The 22,618-nt window shown below is 49.1% G+C and overlaps 4 protein-coding genes across 4 annotated transcripts; 1 reads left to right on the top strand and 3 right to left on the bottom strand.

The window, feature by feature from the left end:
• Positions 1 to 826: 826 nt before the first annotated feature.
• On the top strand, positions 827 to 3,374 carry F5147DRAFT_818711 (FAD-binding domain-containing protein; the record flags this gene model as incomplete). The annotated part of the gene is made up of 12 exons (XM_041443620.1): positions 827 to 1,169; positions 1,227 to 1,346; positions 1,397 to 1,422; positions 1,472 to 1,557; positions 1,627 to 1,752; positions 1,806 to 1,847; positions 1,898 to 2,406; positions 2,454 to 2,502; positions 2,560 to 2,624; positions 2,687 to 2,792; positions 2,836 to 2,990; positions 3,047 to 3,374. Coding segments are annotated over 12 exons (1,755 nt in total), but the record flags the coding sequence as incomplete, so codon positions are not given.
• Positions 3,375 to 4,119: 745 nt separating this feature from the next.
• F5147DRAFT_717428 (Pex19 protein family-domain-containing protein) lies at positions 4,120 to 5,001 on the bottom strand (the record flags this gene model as incomplete). The annotated part of the gene is made up of 2 exons (XM_041438645.1): positions 4,120 to 4,508; positions 4,567 to 5,001. 2 exons carry the CDS (start codon positions 4,999 to 5,001, stop codon positions 4,317 to 4,319), a joined length of 627 nt encoding a protein of 208 aa, XP_041288006.1. The 3' UTR covers positions 4,120 to 4,316.
• A 1,219-nt stretch (positions 5,002 to 6,220) lies between these two features.
• On the bottom strand, positions 6,221 to 14,102 carry F5147DRAFT_840072 (P-loop containing nucleoside triphosphate hydrolase protein). The gene is made up of 11 exons (XM_041444268.1): positions 12,426 to 14,102; positions 11,493 to 12,375; positions 10,869 to 11,437; positions 10,492 to 10,819; positions 9,720 to 10,438; positions 8,765 to 9,667; positions 8,600 to 8,709; positions 8,398 to 8,550; positions 7,859 to 8,348; positions 6,919 to 7,805; positions 6,221 to 6,865 (listed from the first exon to the last, which is right to left on the bottom strand). Exons 1-11 carry the CDS (start codon positions 13,882 to 13,884, stop codon positions 6,395 to 6,397), a joined length of 6,972 nt encoding a protein of 2,323 aa, XP_041288007.1. The 5' UTR covers positions 13,885 to 14,102; the 3' UTR covers positions 6,221 to 6,394.
• A 275-nt stretch (positions 14,103 to 14,377) lies between these two features.
• Positions 14,378 to 22,385, bottom strand: F5147DRAFT_840073 (P-loop containing nucleoside triphosphate hydrolase protein; the record flags this gene model as incomplete). Its single annotated transcript, XM_041444269.1, has 10 exons — positions 14,378 to 16,141; positions 16,199 to 16,688; positions 16,745 to 16,897; positions 16,948 to 17,057; positions 17,113 to 18,015; positions 18,066 to 18,955; positions 19,003 to 19,339; positions 19,391 to 19,956; positions 20,012 to 20,885; positions 20,936 to 22,385. 10 exons carry the CDS (start codon positions 22,383 to 22,385, stop codon positions 14,469 to 14,471), a joined length of 7,446 nt encoding a protein of 2,481 aa, XP_041288008.1. The 3' UTR covers positions 14,378 to 14,468.
• Between the last annotated feature and the right edge of the window lie 233 nt (positions 22,386 to 22,618).

Genomic DNA, 22,618 nt, shown 5'->3' on the forward strand with positions numbered 1-22,618 from the left:
TGACTTTCATATCCGCCATATCATCGGTAATCTAGAATCCGCAGCTTGGACACCTTGTGAACCCGCGAATCCAGTACGGAATATGTCAGGGCTGTCACGGTAATGAGTCAATAATTCAACAAATACGGAATTGGCCCGCGAGGCGTTGCCTTTGCATCCATGCGTTCGCAGCGTTCAGACGTAAACTAAGCAATATTAAATGATCATACGGTTGAGGTTGCGGAGAGCGCTCGATGAGCGGTCGAGAATCAAGCTACAAGCTCAAATTGTAGATCCATCTCCCCGTTCATACATCCGATGGAGACAGGAACACGAACACGACATAATGTGTAATACTGGCGTGCTCAAACACGATAGAGCAAGTACCAAACCATGCGGACGCTGGACGAATAACCCGAGCTGCGCAATCACGGCACTTACTATCGCACTGTTTTCGACTTTCCAGTTTTAAGTCTTCGAGCATTCGTACCTTGCAATTGCATCTTTGCCAGATAAGATTTTTGATGGTTACCCACTTAATCTACTGAAGTGCTTCCGCAGCCCGTTCACCCGGTTTTCAGTAAGGCAGCATGGAGCGATCAATCCCCTCTTGGCCATCCTTCAAACCTTCATTCTTGGCCAGACGTGGTATGTAGTACGTGGCGTATGAGTATCGATTTCGGCATACAGAAACATCATTCCCTCGTGAACTCACACTATATTCCAATTTGTCAAGCCGCACTGATATGTTCCTCCTATTTAGTCTGCTCTTTTCTTGGCCTTCAAGCCGTTGGAGCCCACATTTTCTTCACAACTTGGGATGTCCAGCTCTCCATTCTCTGAAGCTGACCTGACCTTGTTCAGAGATGAAAATACCAAGTACCCTGAACAAGTATGGTATACTCTCGCCGCTTTTCTCTTCGTGATCGGCTGCTTCCAGTGGGGGTTGTTCCTTCATTCCAAGTTTGCCAGGCGGGGACACCACGAGTTCGACGAAGAAACGACTACCACCAATGGCGTTCATAAGAAATTTTCTCTTCGTCGAATTCCGCTTGCTGTCATAAATTTCTATCGCGTCGTTGCCTTTCGATGGACCCTAGAAATAGGACAATCCTATACCCTGAACATGGCAGAGGTCTTTGTCACTGTGGCATACATCATCCTTCTGTTGATCTATGCTTTCATTAATAGTAAGTACGCAAGATTGTGGGCGGCGGTCACACCACATTAACCACTGAATCACGCAGCCACCTCAGTCGAGGGTCAGACGCTTGATATCACCTACTGGAGCAACCGCATAGCAATGCTGGCGTCCAGTCAGTTTCCCATCGTCACGGCTCTTGGCACAAAGAATAATCCCGTATCTCGTAGGTGGACACGCTGCTAATCCAATGTTTCGCTGAATTTTTCGCATAAGTGGTCACAGGCATCAGTTACGATAAGGTATGACACTTAATTACCGTCCATGTGGCACCTACTTATGAACGCAAAGCTTAATTATATCCATCGAATGACGGCTAGGACGTGCTTCATGCTACTTTGGGTACATGGAGCTGGCCATATCGTATCCGATCCCTAGTATGTATCTTCAATTTCATATTTGCCATTTCTGATGGAAATTATCGAAAGCTTTCAGGAGAGTTTGAGCGAACCATTCCTTCGCGCCGGTGTCACTGCCATGGTCGCTTTCTCTATTCTGATCATAGTATCACTGCGTCCCGTTCGCAGCAACATCTACGAGGTCTTCTTTTATGTTCACTTCCTTGGCGTCCTGTGGGTGCACCACGTCTGTTCGCTTGTAATTGTCATTGACAGACGAAACGCAGCATATTTCTGATGGGAGGATATTACCACACCAAAGGTGCTCAGTAAGTGCAAACGAATGCAGACAGCTTGGTTTCTGACTTACAGGTAATAGCGGGTCGTATTGGATATGGCCCTCGTTTGTGTTCTGGGCTTTCGATCGCTTCATCCGGGCGGTTCGACTCGTTGTATTCAACCACTCTTACTTTGGGTTCAAGTCAGGAACTGGGACAATGGACGCAGCGACTGAAATGCTTTCCGAAAATGTCGTTCGATTGCGCCTACGTCGACCCCAGCATTTCCATTGGTCCCCAGGGCAAACGGCGTATCTAATAATGCCCTCGGTTTCGACACTGCCATTCGAAGCGCACCCCTTTACTATTGCGAGTTTTGATTCTAGTCTGCTGTCAACTCCATCAGCGGAGGATCAATCCAGCGCTGAGGTCACAGGATCTAGCGCTCCGTTCTGGAAGGAGCTGGTATTTTTGGTCAACGTGCAGGGAGGTTTCACGAAAAAGCTCAAGGAAGTAGCTGCCAAGAAGGAAGCTATCAAAGTTTTTGTAGATGGTCCTTACGGGCCATCTCCTGACCTTGGTTCATACGATACCTGTGTATTGGTGGCAGGTGAGTTGTGTATTGTCTCGTAATCACATGGTAGTGATCAAATTCAGGCGGGTCTGGTGTCTCGTACACCCTCCCGGTCTTCCTTAACATCATCGAGTATGCGCGCTCATTTTGATTGTTGTCATTGATGATTGATCTTGATCCTTCTTATAGACGCGTACGCAAAGGGAAAAGCTCTTGCACACGCGTGGTATTCATTTGGTCCATTCGTGGGGCTGGTGCGTGTATTCTCAACAATCCGCAGCTTCTTATTTAAGGTTATTAACGTCATGCATCATAGAGTATGTCCAATGGATCGAAGAAGCACTTATCAATGCTGTTCAACTTGCTCCGCCTTCCCTGGCAATCTCTATCCGTATCTTTATCACCGCATCTTCATCCAACACGTCCAGGGAAGACGATTCCAGCATTTCAAGTTCGACTGAGAAGAAAAGCGATCCCTGAACGCACGGTAGTTAGGAAAAATTCCTTATCACTGTCATTCTTGTCGCTGCGCGGCGTTAGGACGGAAAATGGAAGGGCGGATCTAGATACACTGCTCAAAGAAGAGGTCGATGTCACCTCGGGGAGGATGTCGGTGGGCGGTAAGTACTTATTACCCCGACCTCCAAGAACGAACAACTTACGGGTGCGAGATTAGTTTGCGGATCGCAGGGTATAGCGCGTGCGGTCCGTCATGCGCTTCGGTTCCCGGTCTCTGGGCCTTCTAGTATCCTCAGTGGTGGACCGAGCGTGACGCTGCACGTTGAATCGTTCGGATACGCTTGATAGTCTCGAGTCCCTTTTTTCTTAAACTTCTTGTTCACTTACCTCTGATTACTGCGTAATCAGGGATTGCTCGCGATTTGTTGCTGTGGGTTTCAAGGGTTCTTAGTATTATATCTGTCAGCTGCGAAAAAAGTTTAAATGATTCGCAACTAGAGTAGAATATGTAATTATATGATACATGGGCGCGACGAATATCGAGAAAACTTCTGACTTTGTTCAATCACGCCATCATCCATCAGCACTTTTGATCCCGATGAGCGACACTAATAGGGAGAGACCGAAATGCCCGGTCCTATAGTATCGAAGGAGTTTCTCAAGTTACAGATTATAGCCACCATCAGATGCATCACGCTCGGAGACATGGGCGCAAAGAAAAGCAGCATCAAATGGCCGTATGTATTACTGCTATTTCAGTCCTCAGCTAGCTAAGGAGTTTCGCCAACTACAGTACCACGGAAAAGGTTGACGATGACGCACTGGCGGGAGGAGACACATTGAAATGTCATCATACTATCTGGAAGTGCCTCACAGATCGGAAATTAACATCCACCTCGGGCTGATGCGCACTGACAGCCACTACTAAGTACGAGCCCGTCGGTAAAGCGCGTGAAAGAGTTGGCAACATATGATATGTTTCACATCCACAGCTAGACATCGGAAATAGTTCGAAGAGTAAGTTTGCGGTCCAGGTAGGACAACCTTGCGTGAACTAAGATCATCAACAATTCCAGATATACCTTCGGTTCATCGTTCGGCACCGACTTCATCATGTGCGTGATAAACGAGTTCCCAGTCGTCCCGAAGAACTCTAGAGCATGATTCAAACCCCAAGTCGCTAAGCCATAAATGTAGCATCAGAGGGCGAAGGGTCCATCGGATATCGAACTGACATGAACCAAAATCAGAACGTTGCTTCCATAAGTATACGATGTTGATGTAGCCTACACGCCCAGGTATTCCCTTAAAGTTATTCATCCCCTCGGCCGATATGCATTCAACTGATAACGCAGTTATCAGGCATATTTGGCATACCGTCAGCGCCCATGTTCAATGCAGGGGGTAAAGGGCCCATGATTTCCTCTGGGGGAGACCCATGTTTTTGAAGCTGTGATTGTACCGGCGATGTCAATGGTATGTCGAGTTTAGTAGGCTTGGAGCTGACGCACCTCGCCCATGAGGTCGACGATTTTCATTCTCGTCTTGTCGTCGTTGTCAGCGTAATCTTTCGATTCAAAAATTTCGAGGAGTTGCTTCATGCAGATAATCTGCGCATCGTAGCGTGACTTATCATCGGACGTTAATGTACTTGCATTGGCCTTGAGGTAGTCCGGGAACTGCAGATGTGACGAAGGGAGAAAGTTAGAGGCTTCGCTATGTCAAGAACAGGCCTACCTTGTCCGAGAGTTCTTTTAAGGGCTCGTACAGGACGTCCTTGCCCATAAGCTGGCCTATCATGGCTTCTAGGACACCCTGCATCTCTTCTTCATCATCGTCTCCGAATTGAGATAGAAGCGCCTCGAGTGAATCAGCACTAGTAGCAGAACTACTCGGATCCGATGACTTCAAGCCTGACTCGCTCTCCTTGAGCTTGTTCATAGTGTTCCGGATGCGTGATTGGAAGTCGTCATTTTCGCCAGTTTTCGGGGCAATAGGTGCTCCCTGTGTGAGCGATGGGTCGATCGCACCATCCATCCCTTCTATCAGCATGGCTTCCCAAGCCGCTGCTCGCATGCGCTCCCGCTCTTCTCGTTGTTCTGCAGTCTCGTCTTCATTGGTCAAACCTTCATTCACTCCTTGCTGTGCAAAACCGCGCCAAAGATCCTCCATGTCTTCAGCGAGCGATTTCGCAAAGTCAGCTTCGAAGTCGGCATTTGATGGAGACGTATTTCGTTTGGACGAGGTTGGTTCATTCACAGCAGGTGATGCCGTCGATGGTTGGGATAAACTGGACGCGGGAGCCTTGGACGGAGTAAACTCATCCAGGACATCTGCTGACCTTTATGAGCGCATCTAGATAACGAAAACATGGTCGACTTCTGACCGTCGAGATCATCGAGGTCGTCCTCATCGTCAACATGTGGTTTGGTGCTGCTGGACATGGAGTACTGTATGTTATGTAAGCTTCAAAGTTCAGCACTACTGATAGTTTCTCACGGCAGCCATTCACCATTTCTTTTATTCCCTGTATCTCTGGGACCAAATTACCGCACGTTGATTACAGCGGCTGTATAAGTTGATTGGTGTTTGCGAGTACACGATTCGACAGCAGTTGCATGTGCCTAGACCGAGTAAACGAAAGCTTGCATACGGAGAATTGCAAAGTTCCAAGAACTGTGGCAGTGGCAGTGAAGTGCACCATGATGTATCATGCTCCAGCTGTGGTGGCACAGCCTGAGCTTCTATTCCATGCAGTAAAGGCGAGTTCAAATATTACACTCATAACATCTTATCAGTTCTGTGTTTGACAGCGGTAGGATGGCCTGTCTAGTGTCCATATCAACGAGGTGATATCCAAGCAGTGCGGCTTCGCAATACGTAAATTCTTCTCAAAGTGTGGAATGGCCTGCTCTTCTTCAGCCTTGCAGTCTTCTCGTTTCGCTTGCTTTAATCGATATCGCACCCTTACAACGTGCCTATGCTGTACAAACCTGACGGTCACTGTAAATGAAGCTATCATTCAATTCCCAGCGTTGAGCCCTCTTAGTGCAGCCAACGGTGGTCCGAATGTTACTCCTCACATCGAGTCCTTTGGATACACCTAGTACAACAGACGTCAGACATGTCCTGAAGCTCCTCTACTTCGAGCACTGCTAGACCTGCATGCATAACAATCGAATTTCAGTCTGCCTTGAATGTTGTCGGAAATTCTGAGCCACGACTCGTGTAAGATCATTTGTATCCTCGAAGTATTGACTGAAGCTTCAATCCCCAATCTCGTGCTCGATGGTGGATATCTCAATCTAGTCTTCGCAAACTATCCTAATGTTTCCTCTCGATGATTTACTCAAGGTTTCAATGGCAGATACTATGATCATGTTAAATCAGGTAATATTGGATTGGCATTTGATTCGTCAAATTAACAGTAACTTACAGCGGAGAGTTCAATCAAGTTCAATGCATATAAACAAGAATAGAAGAAATTTTCGTCCATGATTCTCCTTGGAAGACTAAGGATAATGTAAGGCTGTCCAAGTAGGTTGGCCAGGATGTCGAATCCGACCTAGATACCCAGCTGGTCATTCGAAATGAAATGGGTACCACCAGCACATCGATAACCGTGCATCTGCTTGATCCAACGAAAGCCGGCAACGCACACACCCATTTCCTGCAACTTCCGCTGTACTTGAGCCTCCTCGCGCCTCCTCCTCACTTCCTCTTCCTGCTTCTTCTTCAGCGCGGCCAAGACATTGTCTCGAGCAGCCTTAGCCTCTAGCTCTCGGATGCGAGCAGCCTCTCGCTGGCGCATGAGCTCTTCGTTGGCAGCATTATCATGCGCTTGTTTCTGCGCGAGTTTTCGTGCAGCAGCTTCTGCAGCTTGCAGCTCGTTCAGGGCATTCTGCTGCGCAATATTATGCTTTCGTAACTCTTCAGCGGCATCCTTTTCGGCTGCTTCCGCAGCTGCTTTGTCCGCTTGCAGCCTTGTCCAAGTAGCATCATCTACGCCGGGATCCCGTTGCACCTCATCATTTGTCTTGAACTTTGTTTGAGTAACCCCTTCGCTGTCTTATGTAGTGTGACACTAACCTGAGATGAAACCGTGGTGTTTGGTGGAGATGACCCGCTGGAGGCAGGTTTGGGTTGCTGCCGTGTTCGTTGACGAGGTGGCTTGGAAGCAGGGGGCTTTGGAGGAGCTGTATGAGACACACTCTGAGAGGTTGAAGGAGGAGGAGGTGCGATGTCTCGTGACATAGCCATCTGTGGGACACCAGGGGTTGATAATACCGTCTTGTTTGGTAAGTTGAGACGTTGTCGCTGCTCATAGAGTTGATCTTTCATGATACGTAATGCGTCTTCTGATGAAACGACCAGTGAACTCCCTGGAGCTTTCCCAGCTGAGATGAACGCAGGGCGAGCTAGCCGTTTCGCAATAGATTTTACGTCACGCGCATTACCCCAGTTTTCGAGGCTCGACATATCAGCGATGATGTTGAGCATCTCCTCGTACAGTGATGACGATGGATCAGACAGCCCTTGAACGACGACCTTTGACCCACACAGATCCTTGTCAAGCAGTTCGAGGCATCGGGTTGGCGACATATTAGGCAGAATGAAGTCCTCGGAAAACCGACTGGAAAGCCCAGGGTTCGCACCCAAAAGTTGGTTCATCTCCTTCTCATATCCTGCCAGGATGATAACCATCTTGCCCATGAACTTCTCGTTGGTCATCAGCCCTACAACTTCGTCAATGGCTTCCTGCGCAAAATGACCTTGGCTGAGTCGATAGGCTTCGTCCACAAAGAGGACTTTGCCGACGGCCTTCTCAAAAAGTTTCTTCGTCTTGGGACCTGTTTGGCCAACGTACTCGCCAACGAGATCCGATGCGGAACACTCTACCAGTTCTGTAGATGCGAGGAAGCCCATGTCATAATAGACTTGACCAAATTTCCTTGCGATGGTCGTCTTTCCAGTTCCTAAAGAGAAGGCATCAATGCGTGAACAACAACTTCGGACATGATTTGATTACCAGGTGGTCCCTTGAAGATGAAACTAGTAGGTATTTGCTTGCGCATATCCAGTCCCGATGCTTTCATCCCTTGTGCCATGTTCTGGTAATCTCCCAGCTTTTGAATGACAGCTTCGCATCCAACCATATCTTCGAATAACTGAGTCAAGTTTGCTGCAGCGTGCTGATCACGGTCCCAATTAGGATCGAAGTCTTCTGGTTCGAAGACGATGTCCTGAGACAGATGGGAAGGTTGCGATGCCTGCCGTTTTAGATATCGATCTTTTGCAAAAGTCAGCATGTTTTCCACTTCCCCTCCGTTCCCAAAGTTCGGACGGTTCTTTCTTCGGCTCAAAAGACCAAGCGCTATTTGCTTAGCTTTCTCTGTTGCACTGAGGTCTTGGTCTTTTAGCTTGCGTTCGAAAATTTCCTGTAGTTGAGGTTCAGTAAAGTCTTCAAACATGAACGCGTCCTCAATCGCAAAGCGCCGAGCAAAGCCGGGATTGACATCCTGATTCGTGTGTCAGAGCTGGCTTTCGATCATGAAGTCGTGCACTTGCCTTGAACATGTCTTCCATTTGCTCCTTGTATCCCAATAACAACACACAACGGTCATCCCCCGGTACGTTCTGTATCTCCGCAACCATGGTATCAATGACACCGGTCTTATAGGGGTCCTGGGCACCACCATTCTTACTGTGCAGCATGTATGCCTAACGGGGCGTTGAGAACCACAAGTTGAAGGCGGACATATATACTCACCTCATCAATGACCAGGACCTTTCCGACAGTACTCTCCAAGATGGCCTTAGTGTTCTGTTCAGATTGGCCGAGGTGTTGCCCGGTAAAATCTGAAGGGTTCTTCACCACAACTAAAGACGGCAATCAGGCAATGATCCTCAAAGATTCTTCAGCAGAATTACAAACCTTCGCCGTTACTGAGAAGCCCTAGGTCTGCCAGTGCCTGGCCATAGAGTTTGGCGACAGTGGTCTTGCCAGTGCCTGGGGAGCCCAAGAAAACCCGATTCAGGCCCATATCGAGAGGCTGCTTTTCTGCCAACTCGCGATGATAGTTCGCCCTAATGAGGTTGAAAAGGTTGTTGACAGATTGCTTCACAGATTCAAGACCAGTGAGTTTTTGCAACTTTATCCACGAAGGGCAGTGCGGAAGAACTGAGTCTGGATTGGGACCAATAAGATCTTCTTTAACGAGCAAGAAATCGTCCGGTAATGATCCATTTTTGCGTTCTTTTCCTACCCTGGCAGCCTGCCGTTGACGTATCTGTGCAAACATGTTTTGCAGTGCACGAGCATTGCCAAATCCTTCGCGGCCGCGACCACGGCCCAGGCGTCGGACTGCGATTCGGCCATAGAGACCCCGGATGCCGTCTTCGACCTTCATCCTGCCTCCATACTGTTTCTCCACCATATCAGCAAGCATATCAAGGAGCTCTTCGTCGGTGTAGTCCTCGAAGGTGAATCTATGCGGCACACGACTCGGAAGACCTGGATTGTGACTGAAGAATTTCTCCATCTGACGGCTGTAGCCGGCAAGAATGAAAACAAGGCTTCCAACGCGGTTCTCCATCTCTGCCAACAGGAAGTCCAGAACATCGGTACCAGACCCGCCCTGTGAGCTAACTAGCTGATAGGCCTCATCGATGAATATGGCACCACCGCCGACCTTCATAACGTCCTCGATGAGCTTCTTTGCACCACCGACGCCATCATGTGCCAGACTCGCCCCTGTGGTTTCCTTGAATGCGTTTCCTGGAAGTACTTGTATCGATTCGAGAAACTGGGCATACAGCCTTGCGACCGTTGTTTTCCCTGTAGAAATTTTAAATTAGCGCAAGAAAATTACACGAAAAAGGGTTCCTACCTGTCCCTGGATTTCCCAAGAGCGCAAGATTCAGACGCTCCTTGTTCGCAGGTGTTCCTTGACGTTTCATCAAGTCTAGCTTCTCCTTGGTTTGTAGAACTTGCGACTTCACTCCTTCCAGTCCAGTCATTGCCATAATACTATCAATTGCGTCATTTTGCTCGCCCAAGAGCCTCTTCTGTGATTCCCAGTCGTCACGAGCAGCAGAGCTTTTTTGGCTACCGGAAGGTTGCGAAGGAGTAGATGAAGGATGTGGGGATTGCTGTGAGGGAGAGGTCGTTGGTTTGGATGCGTCTGCACTGCCGCCTTTCGAGGAACCTGCTGTTTTCTGCGCGCGAACTTTTGCCTCTTGGATCTCCCGTTCCTTCTGCTTGAGCATAGCCTCTCTTTGCTTCGCAGTATTGGCATCCGCAATAATTTCAACCTCGGCTTTAAGTCGCGCATCCATTTCAGCCATTCGGGTATCATGAGCAGCTTGCTCGGCATCACGTTTTTCCTGGAGTATTGCATCACGCAGTAACTGCTTTGTAGTGCGCTCCGCATCCTTCTCGCATGGAGTGCACTTTAGGGAAGGCCCTTTATGACACTTCCACGAAACTTTGTGGACGCCCGCACCACACTTCCCAAATAACGGCTGTTGGCAAGGTACTTTGGAGTGATCAGAAAGTTGATGGCACTTTGAAGGACAAGGGTGCACGTTGCAACTGAGCATGATGCCACTAAAGGACCAACGTCAGCGAGATGCACCCAACATTGTTGAAAGGACACTCACCAAGGCTCCGCACAACCTCCATCTGGACATTGATTGTCGAAATCATTAGCATCTCGCAGAATAGCCTTCCGCGCAGGATGGCGCTCGCATTTAACTGGGAACCCTTCATAGATGTGTGATGTCTGTCTGAGAAGATCGAATAGACGATTCCAAAGGGGGGATTTGCTCTCGAACGTGTTCATATTGCCGATGAGAATAAAACCGTCACGGGCCCGAGACAAGAGGACGTTCAAACGTTCAGGGGACTTCATGAAGCCGATAGCGCCATCAGGATTCGATCGTGTCAAGCTAGCAATTACGATATCACTTTCCTCTCCCTGGTAATTGTCTGCTCCAGTCAGTCAAACGTCAGGTATTCGTTCTAATGGAATTCATACCTATAGTAGCGAGCCTTATCTTCCTTTTGGATGACTTTGCAGCGTCGGGGGAGAGCAGCCCCGCACGGACCAAGTCATAAGAATCGAGGTCGTTTAACACCGGGTCATTGTCTGCCTTGAGAGCTTCCCGAAGTTTGGAGAGCTGTCCAAGATAAGGCGTTAGGATAACAATATTATCTGTCCCATAGCCTTGTTGAGCGAGGTATCGGACGATCTTCAGAACCATGCCAGCTTCGTAAGAGTTTTGTTTTGAAGTCATGGAACCAAGATCGCTGCAATCGCTGACTCTGCCCTCATTATCCTCAGGGTGCGCATGGTTGACGAAAATGATGTTATCTTGGATGCCACGAATATCAGCTCGGCCGCGAGTGCTGGCAGCATCAGTGAGTTCGGGGTATGTGAGTTCGCGCACGAGTGCAGAGATTTCAGGCCGCATACGATGTTGCTGGGTGAGAGTAGCATGAGGGAATCCTTTTAGAACAAGGCGCTCGAAAAGCGACCTGTTCAAGTCGTATCCTTGGTCACTCTCGACCTGCAGGGGATAACTATTGATTTTCGGTCTCAATTGTCTAAATTCATGACTCAGAATGAGGCGCTAAAGGTAGCGATTGAAAGCATGCTTACTTGTGGTCTCCAACAAGGATCAGCTGATTTGTGTTTGCGCCAAGAGCAGTCAGAATATGGCTCTCCAAGATCTCTCCAGCCTCCTCTACAAGGACAACATCGGGAGCGGCAGTTCGAAGGTCTTCACTAAATTTCGCAGCCCCTGTTGTAGTGCATGCAATGATCCTTTTCTCCTTGAGTGTTGCGACCAACGACTCGCCGAACTTCCGAGTGAGGTCTATCTGACAGCTATTGTATTCTCTGCCAACGGTGCCAATATCATCTACCATCTGCTTCTGAAGCTCGTTCTTCCACTTCGCCAACAAGCTCTGACGGACAGGCAACGGGGTAGTCCAAATCCGAGCCGATTCGTCCGTCTTCAGGTGAGCCGCATTTTTGAAGATACCCGCATCACGGCCTCTTTCCCATAGTGCGATTAGATACGTTGGGTCAATCTCCCGACCTCTGCGGCCTACAACGGCCATGCCATCGTCTGAGCTGGGAACGCGAAACGCTTCAAAATGAGCCTCATCCTCGAATTCGATATGCGTTAGAATATCCTCGTAGCCAATCCTATTTCTCATGAACTCTGCAACAGAGCTGTCAAGGCGACCGCAGAGATATTTGAGTCTGTTCTTGAATTCATCGATCATCGTCCAATCTGCTGTAGTCCGTGAGGGCTGGGACGTTCTCTGACTGGGATTGAAGAGGTTGAGATGCGCCAGCTGCGGTTTGGCTCTGCCCCCAAGTCGAACCATATTGTTATCAGGAATGCCGATTTTGCGAAGATCTTCTAAAAACTGGTCCAGAGCATGGTTAGTATAACAGACAACGAGAATTGTCTGATCGGTGAAGTCGTGAAGAGCTTTGGCTAAGAGGGCGCCTACAAATGACTTTCCGGTCCCTGACCCGCCACATAAGCATTCACTTAGCATCCAGCGTCAAAGAACATACCTGGAGGGCCCTGTATTAAAGACACCCTCTGAGTCAGGCCAGAAAGAATAGACGAGGCTTGCGAACGATCTAAATGTATGGGGTCGGGAGTCTGAAGCAAGTGTTGCAAGTTTCCAGAGTGGTTGGCTTCGATAGCCGTAATGACATGATCAGCCATTTGCGGAGGATTCTGCAGAGTAACACCACGCTTCCAGAACAGTAGTTCATCTGATACTGAGATGTACTGCGTCTTCTGCAATGCCTTGAGCACCGGCTCAAAAGCAAAAAGAGCAGTGTCAATCTGGAGGAGCTTCGCGTCTTTGGCATTGCGGAGCTGGAGAATGGTTCTGCTTGTACTCGCCCGCCCGTCCAGTTGAACAACGATAACAGGAGGGCTGCGGATCAAGAGATCTTCCACTCGATTCACAGTGCCAAAGCCGACCACTTCCTTATCAACCACCACACAGACGAGTGATTGATGACGAAGGATCTTGGAGCCAGCATGATCATCTGTTAGATACGCTTTCCTATCCTCCAGGGGAATGCGCTTCAGAGATGGCAGGTCGTCGACACACTCTAATGTTATTCCCCACAACATCTTCCGATCATCAGTGCCATGATAAACGCCTTTGAGTATAACACCATCTATCAGGTTGGCGCGGTGGCGCTTGACGTTCTTTCCTTCTAGCGCTTGAAGTTCCTCTCTCATCTCTGCTATCATGTCTTCGCGAAGAAGACGAAATGTATTATCGAGGTAATCCGCGGTACGAGTGCTTTCTCCAGATTCATCTTCCAGCTCCGAGCTATGGCGCAAGAATGGTAGCTGTTTAGATCTGATTTCGTCTGCTGTGGGAAGGATAGCAATGTCGCGAAAATTGACAAGATCATTGTCATGTCGTCCGCCTGGGCCATTGACAGCCGATGGAGGGGTTGAGGAGCCATATGTCGAAAGGATATGCTTGATCTTCTCTCCAATAAGCCGGACTTCCAAGTTTGCAGAGCTTGTAAGTTTTGGGAGCACAGTTGGCCTGCCAGCTAGTTCGAGATAAGGTGTTGTGTCGTGGTTGGAAAGGTTCAACAGCCGAAGGAGGAGGCCAGCAAACGCATGTTGAGCCTTTTCGAGTAGCTCTCCACGAGTAAAAGCGTGGCTAAACGCCGACCAGAAGAAATCTGGTTCGACTATCTGGACAAGCAGGTGATCCAGCACATTACTGCTGATGCTTGTGGCCTGGAGGAGATATACAAGAACGTTAGCACCAATGCCATTCATAAACTCTACCGACAAGTCCAATCGCATCGCCTCCTGGACAATAGAGGGTCCTTTTGATTCTCCCACTATCTTGTTTATGCATAACGCAACGTCCGGTTGGGAGCATATGGAATCGAGAAATAAGTGACAGTTTCGTGGCTCGATAGGGACTTTGCCCTTGAGAACATCATAGAACCGTTTGTTCAATAATGCAGCTCGTCGATCCGACATATTCTGGGCGTCCTTCAGCGGCAACAGCGGTGTTGATGGTAGTGTGGAGAAAAAATACGTTCGAGATTGTGTGGTAATAGAAAAGTCTGATAGGTTGAACTTTGAGGGTTAGACTCGGAAGTGCACGTGTGATCGAAGGACAACAAACAGGATCTGCGCAAGCACCAGTTAGCACTAGTATGTGTTGGCGAATCCTGGATCCTTCACATGATGATAAGAGAGCGCCCAAGAAGATCCGAGCCCGTCGGCCTGTGGAACCCTGGAACTTGATCGATAAGGCTTCATCGTCGCGACGGTATCATATTATTATGTGACCTGTGGCTGACTCGCGTAGTACTCCAGCTAGCGCTCAGCGCTCATTTCTCAACAAGGTTTCCAAGTTGTCCCAAGCATGAGATATGTTTTTGTTTTGACGACATGTCTAGTAGCTTCGACACCACTACCAGAAACAGTGTGACAGTCACACAAAATTCGATTTATCAGTCGTTACTCTAGTAGGCCTACTACTATCAACGTCAAGTGCCGTGAGTCTAAAACACAATCATGTAAAGGAAATGCTACCGTACGCAGAATCGATACGGAACTTAGCGCAGCTGGGAGTCGTTAATAAAATGGCTGCCGCCCGCACAACGGTAACCAAATGGTTGTTTGATCCATGCGTAGCCTTGTACGCAGACACCGAGATTTCTCAACTTCTGCTGTATCCTCTCTTCTTCGCGTTTCTTCTTCTCTTCCTCCCGACGCATCTGGAAGAGTGCAGCAGCAGCTCTCTCCCTTTCTGCCTTTGCCTCCGCCTCTCGAATTCGAGCCGCCTCTTGCTGGCGCCTGAGTTCTTCCCGCTCAGCCTGGTCTCGTGCCCTTTGCTGAGCAAGGGCCCGAGCTGCAGCCTCCGCAGCTTGCTGTCTTTGAGCGGCTCTACTCAATTCAGCATCACGCCTCTTGATCTCCTCGATCGCTTTCCTTTTTGCCTCCTGCGCCGCCGCTTTATCGGCCTCCAACTGCCTCCAGACAGCATTGGCAACTCCTGGGTCACGCCGAACATCATTGGTAGACTGGGGTCGCGGGGTGCTTTGAATATGTGACTGCATGTTTTTCCCTCGCTGATTTGGAGTTGGCGGGATACTGCCATTTGACAGAATAGGAGAAGCAGTCCGGGCGCCTGAAATAGAGAAAGGAGGAAGACTGTGCGAACTGGATGATGCGGGCGACGCCTGCTGAGAACCCCTGGGCTGCCTTGAGCGACGAGAAGTCGGTTGTGGAGTGACCTTTGCAGTAGACGAGGGGGTTGATGGTCGGGGAGGCGGAACTTTTGGATGCGATGCGTTAGATGGTACGCTAGGGCGTGAAGGTGGCTTGTTAGGTGGTTGAGATCCGCTGGGTGTAGAGGGTGGCCCTGACTTCGGAGGAGGCTTTGGCGGCGACTGGTTGGATGAAGAGCTCTTTTGGGAAGGTGGTTTAGGTGGTTGAGATCCATTGGTTGCGGAAGAAGAACCTGATTGGGAAGGGGGTGGGGGAGGGGCGGAATTGCTGGACGATGCCATCGGCAGTTTGGTTGACGAGGGTGAAGTGGTTATACGTGGAATATTCAGTCGCTGGCGTTGCTGATTGAGTAGGTCCTTCATGATAGCTATCGCCTCGTCTGCAGTAAGCGATGGGGTACTCCCAGGACTATTTGCCACAGTATTGAAGGCGTGATGGATGAGTCTCTGGGCAATAGTCTTGACGTCTCGGGCGTTCCCCCAGTTCGACAAGCGTGACATTCGGTCGACTATAATCTCCATCTCGGAGTAAGCAGAAGAATTAGTGTCAGCTAGCTCGGACAAGACGATCTGCGTCTTCTGCAATTCCTTGTCGAGCACTTGAAGACACTTGGCCGCTGTCATGTTGGTCAAAGTGATTTCTTCAGAGAAACGACTGGCGAGACCCGGATTAACACTCAAAAGAGCGTTCATTTCATTCTCATAACCTGCAAGAACGATGACCATCTTGTTCATGAACTTCTCGTTGGTCATGAGGCCGACAACTTCATCAATAGCTTCTTGCGCAAAATGCCCGTTGCTAAGTCGGTACGCTTCATCCACGAAAAGTACTTTGCCCAAGGCCTTCTCGAAAAGTTTCTTCGTCTTTGGGCCGGTCTGACCCACGTATTGCCCTACGAGGTCGGAGGCGGAACACTCGATAAGGTCAGACGAAGAAAGAAATCCCATGTCGTAATACACCTGACCGAACTTCCTCGCAATAGTTGTTTTGCCAGTACCTAGGGATAAGTAAAGCATCAACATTCCGCTCTAGATAAGAAATTGTTACTTAGTACCTGGTGGTCCTTTGAAAATGAAACTCGTTGGAATTTGTTTGCGCATATCCACGCCAGTAGCCTTCATCGCACGAGCAATTTTCTGGTAGTTGCCCAGCTTCGTCACAATGTCATCACAACCAACAAGATCTTCGAAGAGTTTCGTCAAATTAGCTGCAGCATTGCGATCGCGATCCCAATCTGGATCGAAATCTTGAGGCTCGAAGATCACATCGGAACGTTGATCGGGAGGGATCGATGCTTGACGCTTCTGATAGCGGGATTTTGCCAGACCGAGCATGTTCTCCACCTCACCAGCATTGCCGAAGTTAGGGCGGTTCTTGGCTCTGCTCAGAAGATCACTGGCGACTTGTTTCGCCGAGTCAGTGGCCCCAAGGTCCTGATCCTTTAGCTTGAAGTCCAAGATATCCCGCAGTTGGGACTCAGTGAAGTCCTCGAAAGTGAATGCATTTTCAATGGCAAATCTGCGAGCGAGCCCGGGGTTCACGTTCTGAGTAGACGTATCAAATTTTACACCCGGTAATTCAAGTGAACTGTTGAACGTACCTGGAACATCTCTTCCATCTGTTCCTTGTATCCCAATAACAAAACACAGCGATCTTCTCCAGGTACACTTTGAATCTCTGCGACCAAGGTGTCGATTACAGTCGTTTTAAATTGGTCTTGGGATCCAGAATTCTTGCTATACAGCATGTAAGCCTGTCAGATGAGGTCAATATTAACACCGGCTAGAATCTGGGATCGCATACCTCGTCTATAACTAAGACTTTACCAACAGTACTATCCAAGATAGCTTTGGTGTTCTTCTCTGAGTGACCAAGGTATGCGCCCACAAAATCAGATGGATTCTTGACGACGACTGATAGAATGTCATCAGTCAACGGGCAGACAACAACACAAGTATGGATTATCACCTTCACTGTTGCTCAAGAGTCCTAGTTCTGCGAGTATTTGTCCATAGAGCTTCGCAACTGTCGTTTTGCCGGTTCCTGGAGAGCCAAGAAAGACGCGGTTCAAAGACATCGCAAGAGGCTCTTTCTCTTGAAGCTCTCGGTGATAGTTTGTGTCGACGATGTCAAAGAAATTACGAACAGAGTCTTTCACGGAACCAAGGCCTATCATTTTCTGTAGCTTCTCCCAAGGAGCGCACTGCGGAAGGACCTGGGATGGGTCAGGACCGATGAAGTCCTCTTTGGTGATTAAAAAATCATCTGCGATCCACCCTTGCTGGCGTTGCTTCTTAAGTCGTTCGGCTAGTCTCTGGGCGACCTTCGCAAACATGTTTTGTAATGCCCGAGCGTTTCCGAACCCCTCGCGACCTCGACCGCGTCCAAGTCGACGCACTGCAATTCGAGCATATAAGCCCCTGATACCATCTTCCACCTTCATCTGTCCCGAATATCGTTTCTCAATGAGTGCTTCCAGCATCGTTAGAAGCTCCGGGTCGGTGTAGTCCGCAAACTTGAGAGTGTACGGAACACGACTGGGAAGGCCAGGGTTGTGCTCAAAGAACTTCTCCATCTGCTTGCTGTATCCCGCGAGAATGAAGACTAGAGTACCCACTCGATTCTCCATTTCGGCAAGGAGAAAGTCCAGCACCTGACCTCCTGTGTGCTGGTGTTCGCTGACGAGCTGGTATGCTTCATCGATGAAAATAGCGCCTCCTCCAACCTTCATGGCGTCTTCTATGAGCTTTTTTGCTCCACCCACCCCTTCATGCGCCAAGCTTGAACCCGTCGTTTCAATGAACGCATCGCCTGGGAGAACTTGAACTGATTCGAGGAATTGCGCATACAATCTTGCGACTGTGGTTTTTCCTGGAGGGATATGAGTGGCTCATTCACTAAAAACCTCGACCATTACTCACCAGTTCCTGGATTGCCGAGCAAGACCAGATTGAGACGCTCCTTGTTTAGAGGGACGCCTTGCCGTTTCATCAAGTCAATATGGGCCTTGATACGGAGCACTTGGGCTTTCACATCCTCGAGCCCTGTCAACTCCATGATACTATCGATTGCGCTATTTTTTTCACCGTTGACTTGCTTCTGATGCAACCAATCCTGATGGGCAGCCGACGTAGGTACTGCATTCATCGGGGACGTCGAGGAAGGTCCAGGTTGTTGAGGCTTCGATTGCTTGGAATTCGAAGGAGTCTGGCTAGGTGAAGGTTTCGTTTTTGGTGGTGGGTTCGGCGGCGGCGACGGAGGAGTAGCGTTTGGCGGAGGTACGTTTGATTGCGGATTGGATGGAGGTGTGGGAGGTACGGGATTTGTCGTCCTGGATGACGAAGCAGAATGGGCGGCATCAGCATGCGCCTGCGCATTTGCAGCTGCCTTCAGTGCATTGGCTCTGGCTGCCTCGATATCTTTGATTTTCTGCCTCATGGCATTTGCTCGCTGCTGCGCGACCTGGGCATCAGCTACAGCATCCATTTCCGCCTTCAACTCAGCATTCAGCTTAGCCATTTGTAATTCGTGCTCCAACCGCTCCTGTTCGCGTTGTATTTGACGTTGCAGTTCCTCTTCTTCCAGTTTCTGCTTCAGTTCGAGTTCGCGTTTTCGCTTCTCCTCGGCACGTTCGGCTTCCTTGACACAAAATGGACAAGGGTCTGGCTTTGACTGATGGCACTTCCACTTCAACTTGTGGTTGACAGGACACGTGTCCGAGTACGGGTGTTGACATGGCATTTGGGAATGGTCTGCGATTTGATGACATTTAAGTGGACAAGGATGGATGCCGCAGTTCAGCATGGTGTTACTAGAGATAGTGAGCGAGAACAATGTTAAAAATTTCCAAATTCTTACCATATTTCTGTGCATCCACCGTCGGGACAGAGAGTATCAAATTCGGATGCAGATTTAATTAGGACAGTTCGATTCGGGTGTCGTTCACATTTGATCGGGAAACCTTCGTACATGTGGTCGCCTTCTTTGACGAGCTTGAAAAAACTTCCCCATAGCTCCTTGCCCTTCCGAGCATTCATAAATGTCTGCGAGTTCCCGATCAGGATGAGTCCATCTCGAGCCCGGGAGATAAGCACGTTCAGACGTTCGGGGGAGTTCATGAAGCCGATGTCGTTGGATTTATTGGACCTCGTCAGACTGGCGATGACAATATCACTCTCTTCACCCTGATAATTATCTATTCAAACAATGTTAAATGTGCGCTATGAGTCGAGTAGCAGATCCATACCTATCGTGGCAAGCCTGATGCGCTTCTTGGACGTGTTGTCAGCTGCGGACATAAGTCCGGCTCGGATGAGATCATGTGAGTCGAGGTCATTGAGCACAGGGTCATTGTCCCTCTTTAGGACATCTCGAAGCCTCGAAAGCTGCCCAAGGTAGGGTGTGAGAACGACTAGCCTCTCCGTCCCATAGCCTTGCTGAGCGAGGTAGCGTACGATCTTCCAAACCATTTCTACTTCATAGGTGTTCTGTTTTGACCCAGACGAAGCCCCATCACCTTTGTCTGAGATACGAGAGTCGTCATCCTCAGGATGAGTGTGGTCAATGAAGATGACGTTGTCCTGAATACCGCGAATGTTGCCACGGCCTTGGGTCTTGGCAGCATCCGTGAGGTCAGGGTACGTAATTTTCCTGATAAATGCTGAAATTTCTGGACGCATACGATGTTGGGCTGTCAGAGTTTCATGAGGAAAGCCTTTGAGAACCAGGCGCTCGAATAGTGATCTGTTGAGCTCAAACCCATCACCCTTTTCAACAGTCAGCTTGTAGTTGTTGACTTTGGGACGCAGTTGCCTGTAAGGAGTCAACCTCAGCGAGATGTACTGAAAATCACTATTGATTCACGTACTTGTGATCACCAATGAGAATCATCTGGCTTGTGGTCTCACCCATCGCGGTGAGGACGTGGCTTTCTAGGATCTCACCAGCCTCTTCAACGAGAAGGACATCAGGATTCGCCGCACGAATGTCCTGCGCAAACATAGCTGCCCCAGTCGTTGTGCATCCGATGATTCTCTTTCCAATGAGGGTTGCCACCCTGGCTTCCCCGAACTTGCGTGTCAGTTGATCTTGGCATCCGTTGTAGTTTGTGCCAAGTGTGTAAATCTCCTCGAGGATTAATTTGCGTATCTCTGACTTCCACCTCTCTATCACGTCCCGGCGAGCATCTGGAGGCATTTTCCAAATATCTCGAGCCTCACGTACATTGGGCTCGGCTTTGAACTGCCCAGCGTCAAATCCTCTGGCCCATCGAAAGATGAGTTCCTCAGTATCGACAGCTTTGCCGTCCTTGCCGACACGAGTCATTCCCGAAGCATCGTATTCAGATACATGGAATGCGTTGAAGTAGGTCGGTTCTTCAAATTCGATGTACGTGAGGATGTCTGTGAAACTAATCTTCGAAGCTATGAACCTATCCATGGCGGTCTCTAGAGCTTTGCAGTGAAACGTCGATGACTTTTTCAAGTCGTCAATAATAGTCCAATCAGCTTTGGATCGAATGAAACGCTCTTTCTTCTGGCCCGCAATGCCAAGATGAGCGACCTGCGCATTTGGTCTGCCGCCGAGGCGGACCATGCTAATGTCCGGAATCCCAATCTTCATGAGATCTTCCAAGAATTGATCTAGGGCATGGTTCGTATAGCAGACTACAAGGATTTTCTGCTCGGTGTGATCGTAGATGGCCTTCGCAAGCAGCGCACCAATGAATGATTTTCCAGTCCCTTTGGGATGTCAACAAAACAGATATGAATGAGTGGCTGATGAACACTACCTGGAGGGCCTTGGATAAGGGAAAGCCTCTGCGTAAGTCCAGCCAATAGCGATGCCGCCTGCGACTTATCAAGGACAATACTAGATGAAAGCCCTAGAAGCTGCTTCAAATCCATGGACGGATTCATAGCAAGTGGACGCGTAACCTGAGCCGCGGTCACCGCAGCGCTACCGATGGTGTTCCCGTCCTTCCAGAACAGGAGCTCCTCCGACAACGGAAGGACTTGCGTCTTCTGCAGAGCCTTCAAGACCGGCTCGAATGCAAAGAGGGCAGTGTCAATCTGAACGAGCCGGATGTCATTGGATGATTGTAACTGAAAGAGAGTCTTTGTGATGCTAGCCTCCCCTTCTAGCTGAAGTACAACGACAGGTGGTTTCTGCGCAAGAAGTGCCTCGACGCGATTGACGCTTGCGAGACTGATTACTTTATTTCCCGAAAGTATGCATACGAGAGACTGATGTTTGAGAATTCTAACGCCCGCTGGATCTTTTTCGAGATATGTCTTGCGCTGCTTGTCAGGGACATTCTTCATCGACTTGAAATCATCTTGGCATTTGAGTTTGATGCCCCACCGAGTTTTTCTATCATCCGCACCGCTGTAAACGCCGATGAGTGTGACGCCGTCGATGGTGACCCCACGGTGACGCCCTTTCTTCTGCCCTATAGCGGTCTGGAGCTCTTCTCTTATTTCATATAACATGTCTTCGCGCAGCAAGCGGAAGGTATTATCCAGGTAGTCAGCTGTACGAGTTGCCTCGCCATCAGGATCCTCCAATACGCTGCTCGGGCGAATGAAAGGAGGCTGCTGGCAGAGAATCTCGTCTGCAGTTGGAAGAATGGAGATCTCCCTGAAGTCGTTAAAATCATTATCATGGCGACCACCAGGTCCCCCGACTGCAGTGACAGGTGTACCAGAATTGAATGTGGAAAGGATATGTTGGATACGGTAGCCGATGTCTTTGACTTTCCATTGTGATGAGTCGAGAAGCCTCGTAAGAATACTAGACTTCTTTGCAATGTCACGATAACACGAGGTATTCCCCGTAGTGAGGCACATGAGGCGAAGGAGGAGTGCCGCGAATGCTTCCTGAGCTGGCTCATTGAGATCACCTTGATCAAATGCTTGGGTAAAGGCAGTCCAAAAAATGGGAGGATCAACTATGGTGATGAGTAAGTGATCCAAGACGTCACCGAGGTCTGTTGCTCGGAAGAGATATAGCAGAAGCTTGGTTGCAGGACCATTGAGGAACTGGGAGTTAGTATTGTGACGCATGGCAGCCTGAACTGCGGTTGAGCCTTGGGAGCTCTCCACGATTTTGTGGATGCAGGCTGCAGGGTCTTGCTGTGCACAAATCGCTTCCAAAAAGTGAGCGTAGTTTTGTGCATTTGCAGGAACTCTGCCTTTGAGAATGTCGTTAAAACGTTTCTCAAGCTGAGCTTCACGATTCATGAGAAACAAGCTAGTAGTGATTATGACTCGTTGTAGGTGGTGGGTAGTGATTGAGCGTTGAGCGTTGAGAGTTGAGAGCAAAATTGCGGGCGTTCGTACGTGGGTACTGGGCCTACTAATCTAATTATAGGGCCGCTTTTGGATTGGCAGCGCCACAAACCTAATGAATACTAGTAAGCACTGTACAGTCTTTTGAATGTATGCGACTCGCGAGTCAATTGGCACACGAGATC

This window comes from Suillus discolor (genome assembly GCF_016758755.1).
Source record: "Suillus discolor strain FC423 chromosome Unknown F5147scaffold_72, whole genome shotgun sequence".
Lineage (NCBI taxonomy): Eukaryota > Fungi > Basidiomycota > Agaricomycetes > Boletales > Suillaceae > Suillus > Suillus discolor.

Excerpts from the sequence above, each read along its gene's own strand:
- F5147DRAFT_840072 (XM_041444268.1), bottom strand. The coding sequence starts at position 13,884 with ATGTCGGATCGACGAGCTGCATTATTGAACAAACGGTTCTATGATGTT. Across the intron at positions 10,439-10,491 it reads GGAGGTTGTGCGGAGCCTTG|TGGCATCATGCTCAGTTGCA; the intron begins GTGAGTGTCCTT and ends TTGGTCCTTTAG. Across the intron at positions 6,866-6,918 it reads ACACCACGGTTTCATCTCAG|ACAAATGATGAGGTGCAACG; the intron begins GTTAGTGTCACA and ends ACAAAGTTCAAG.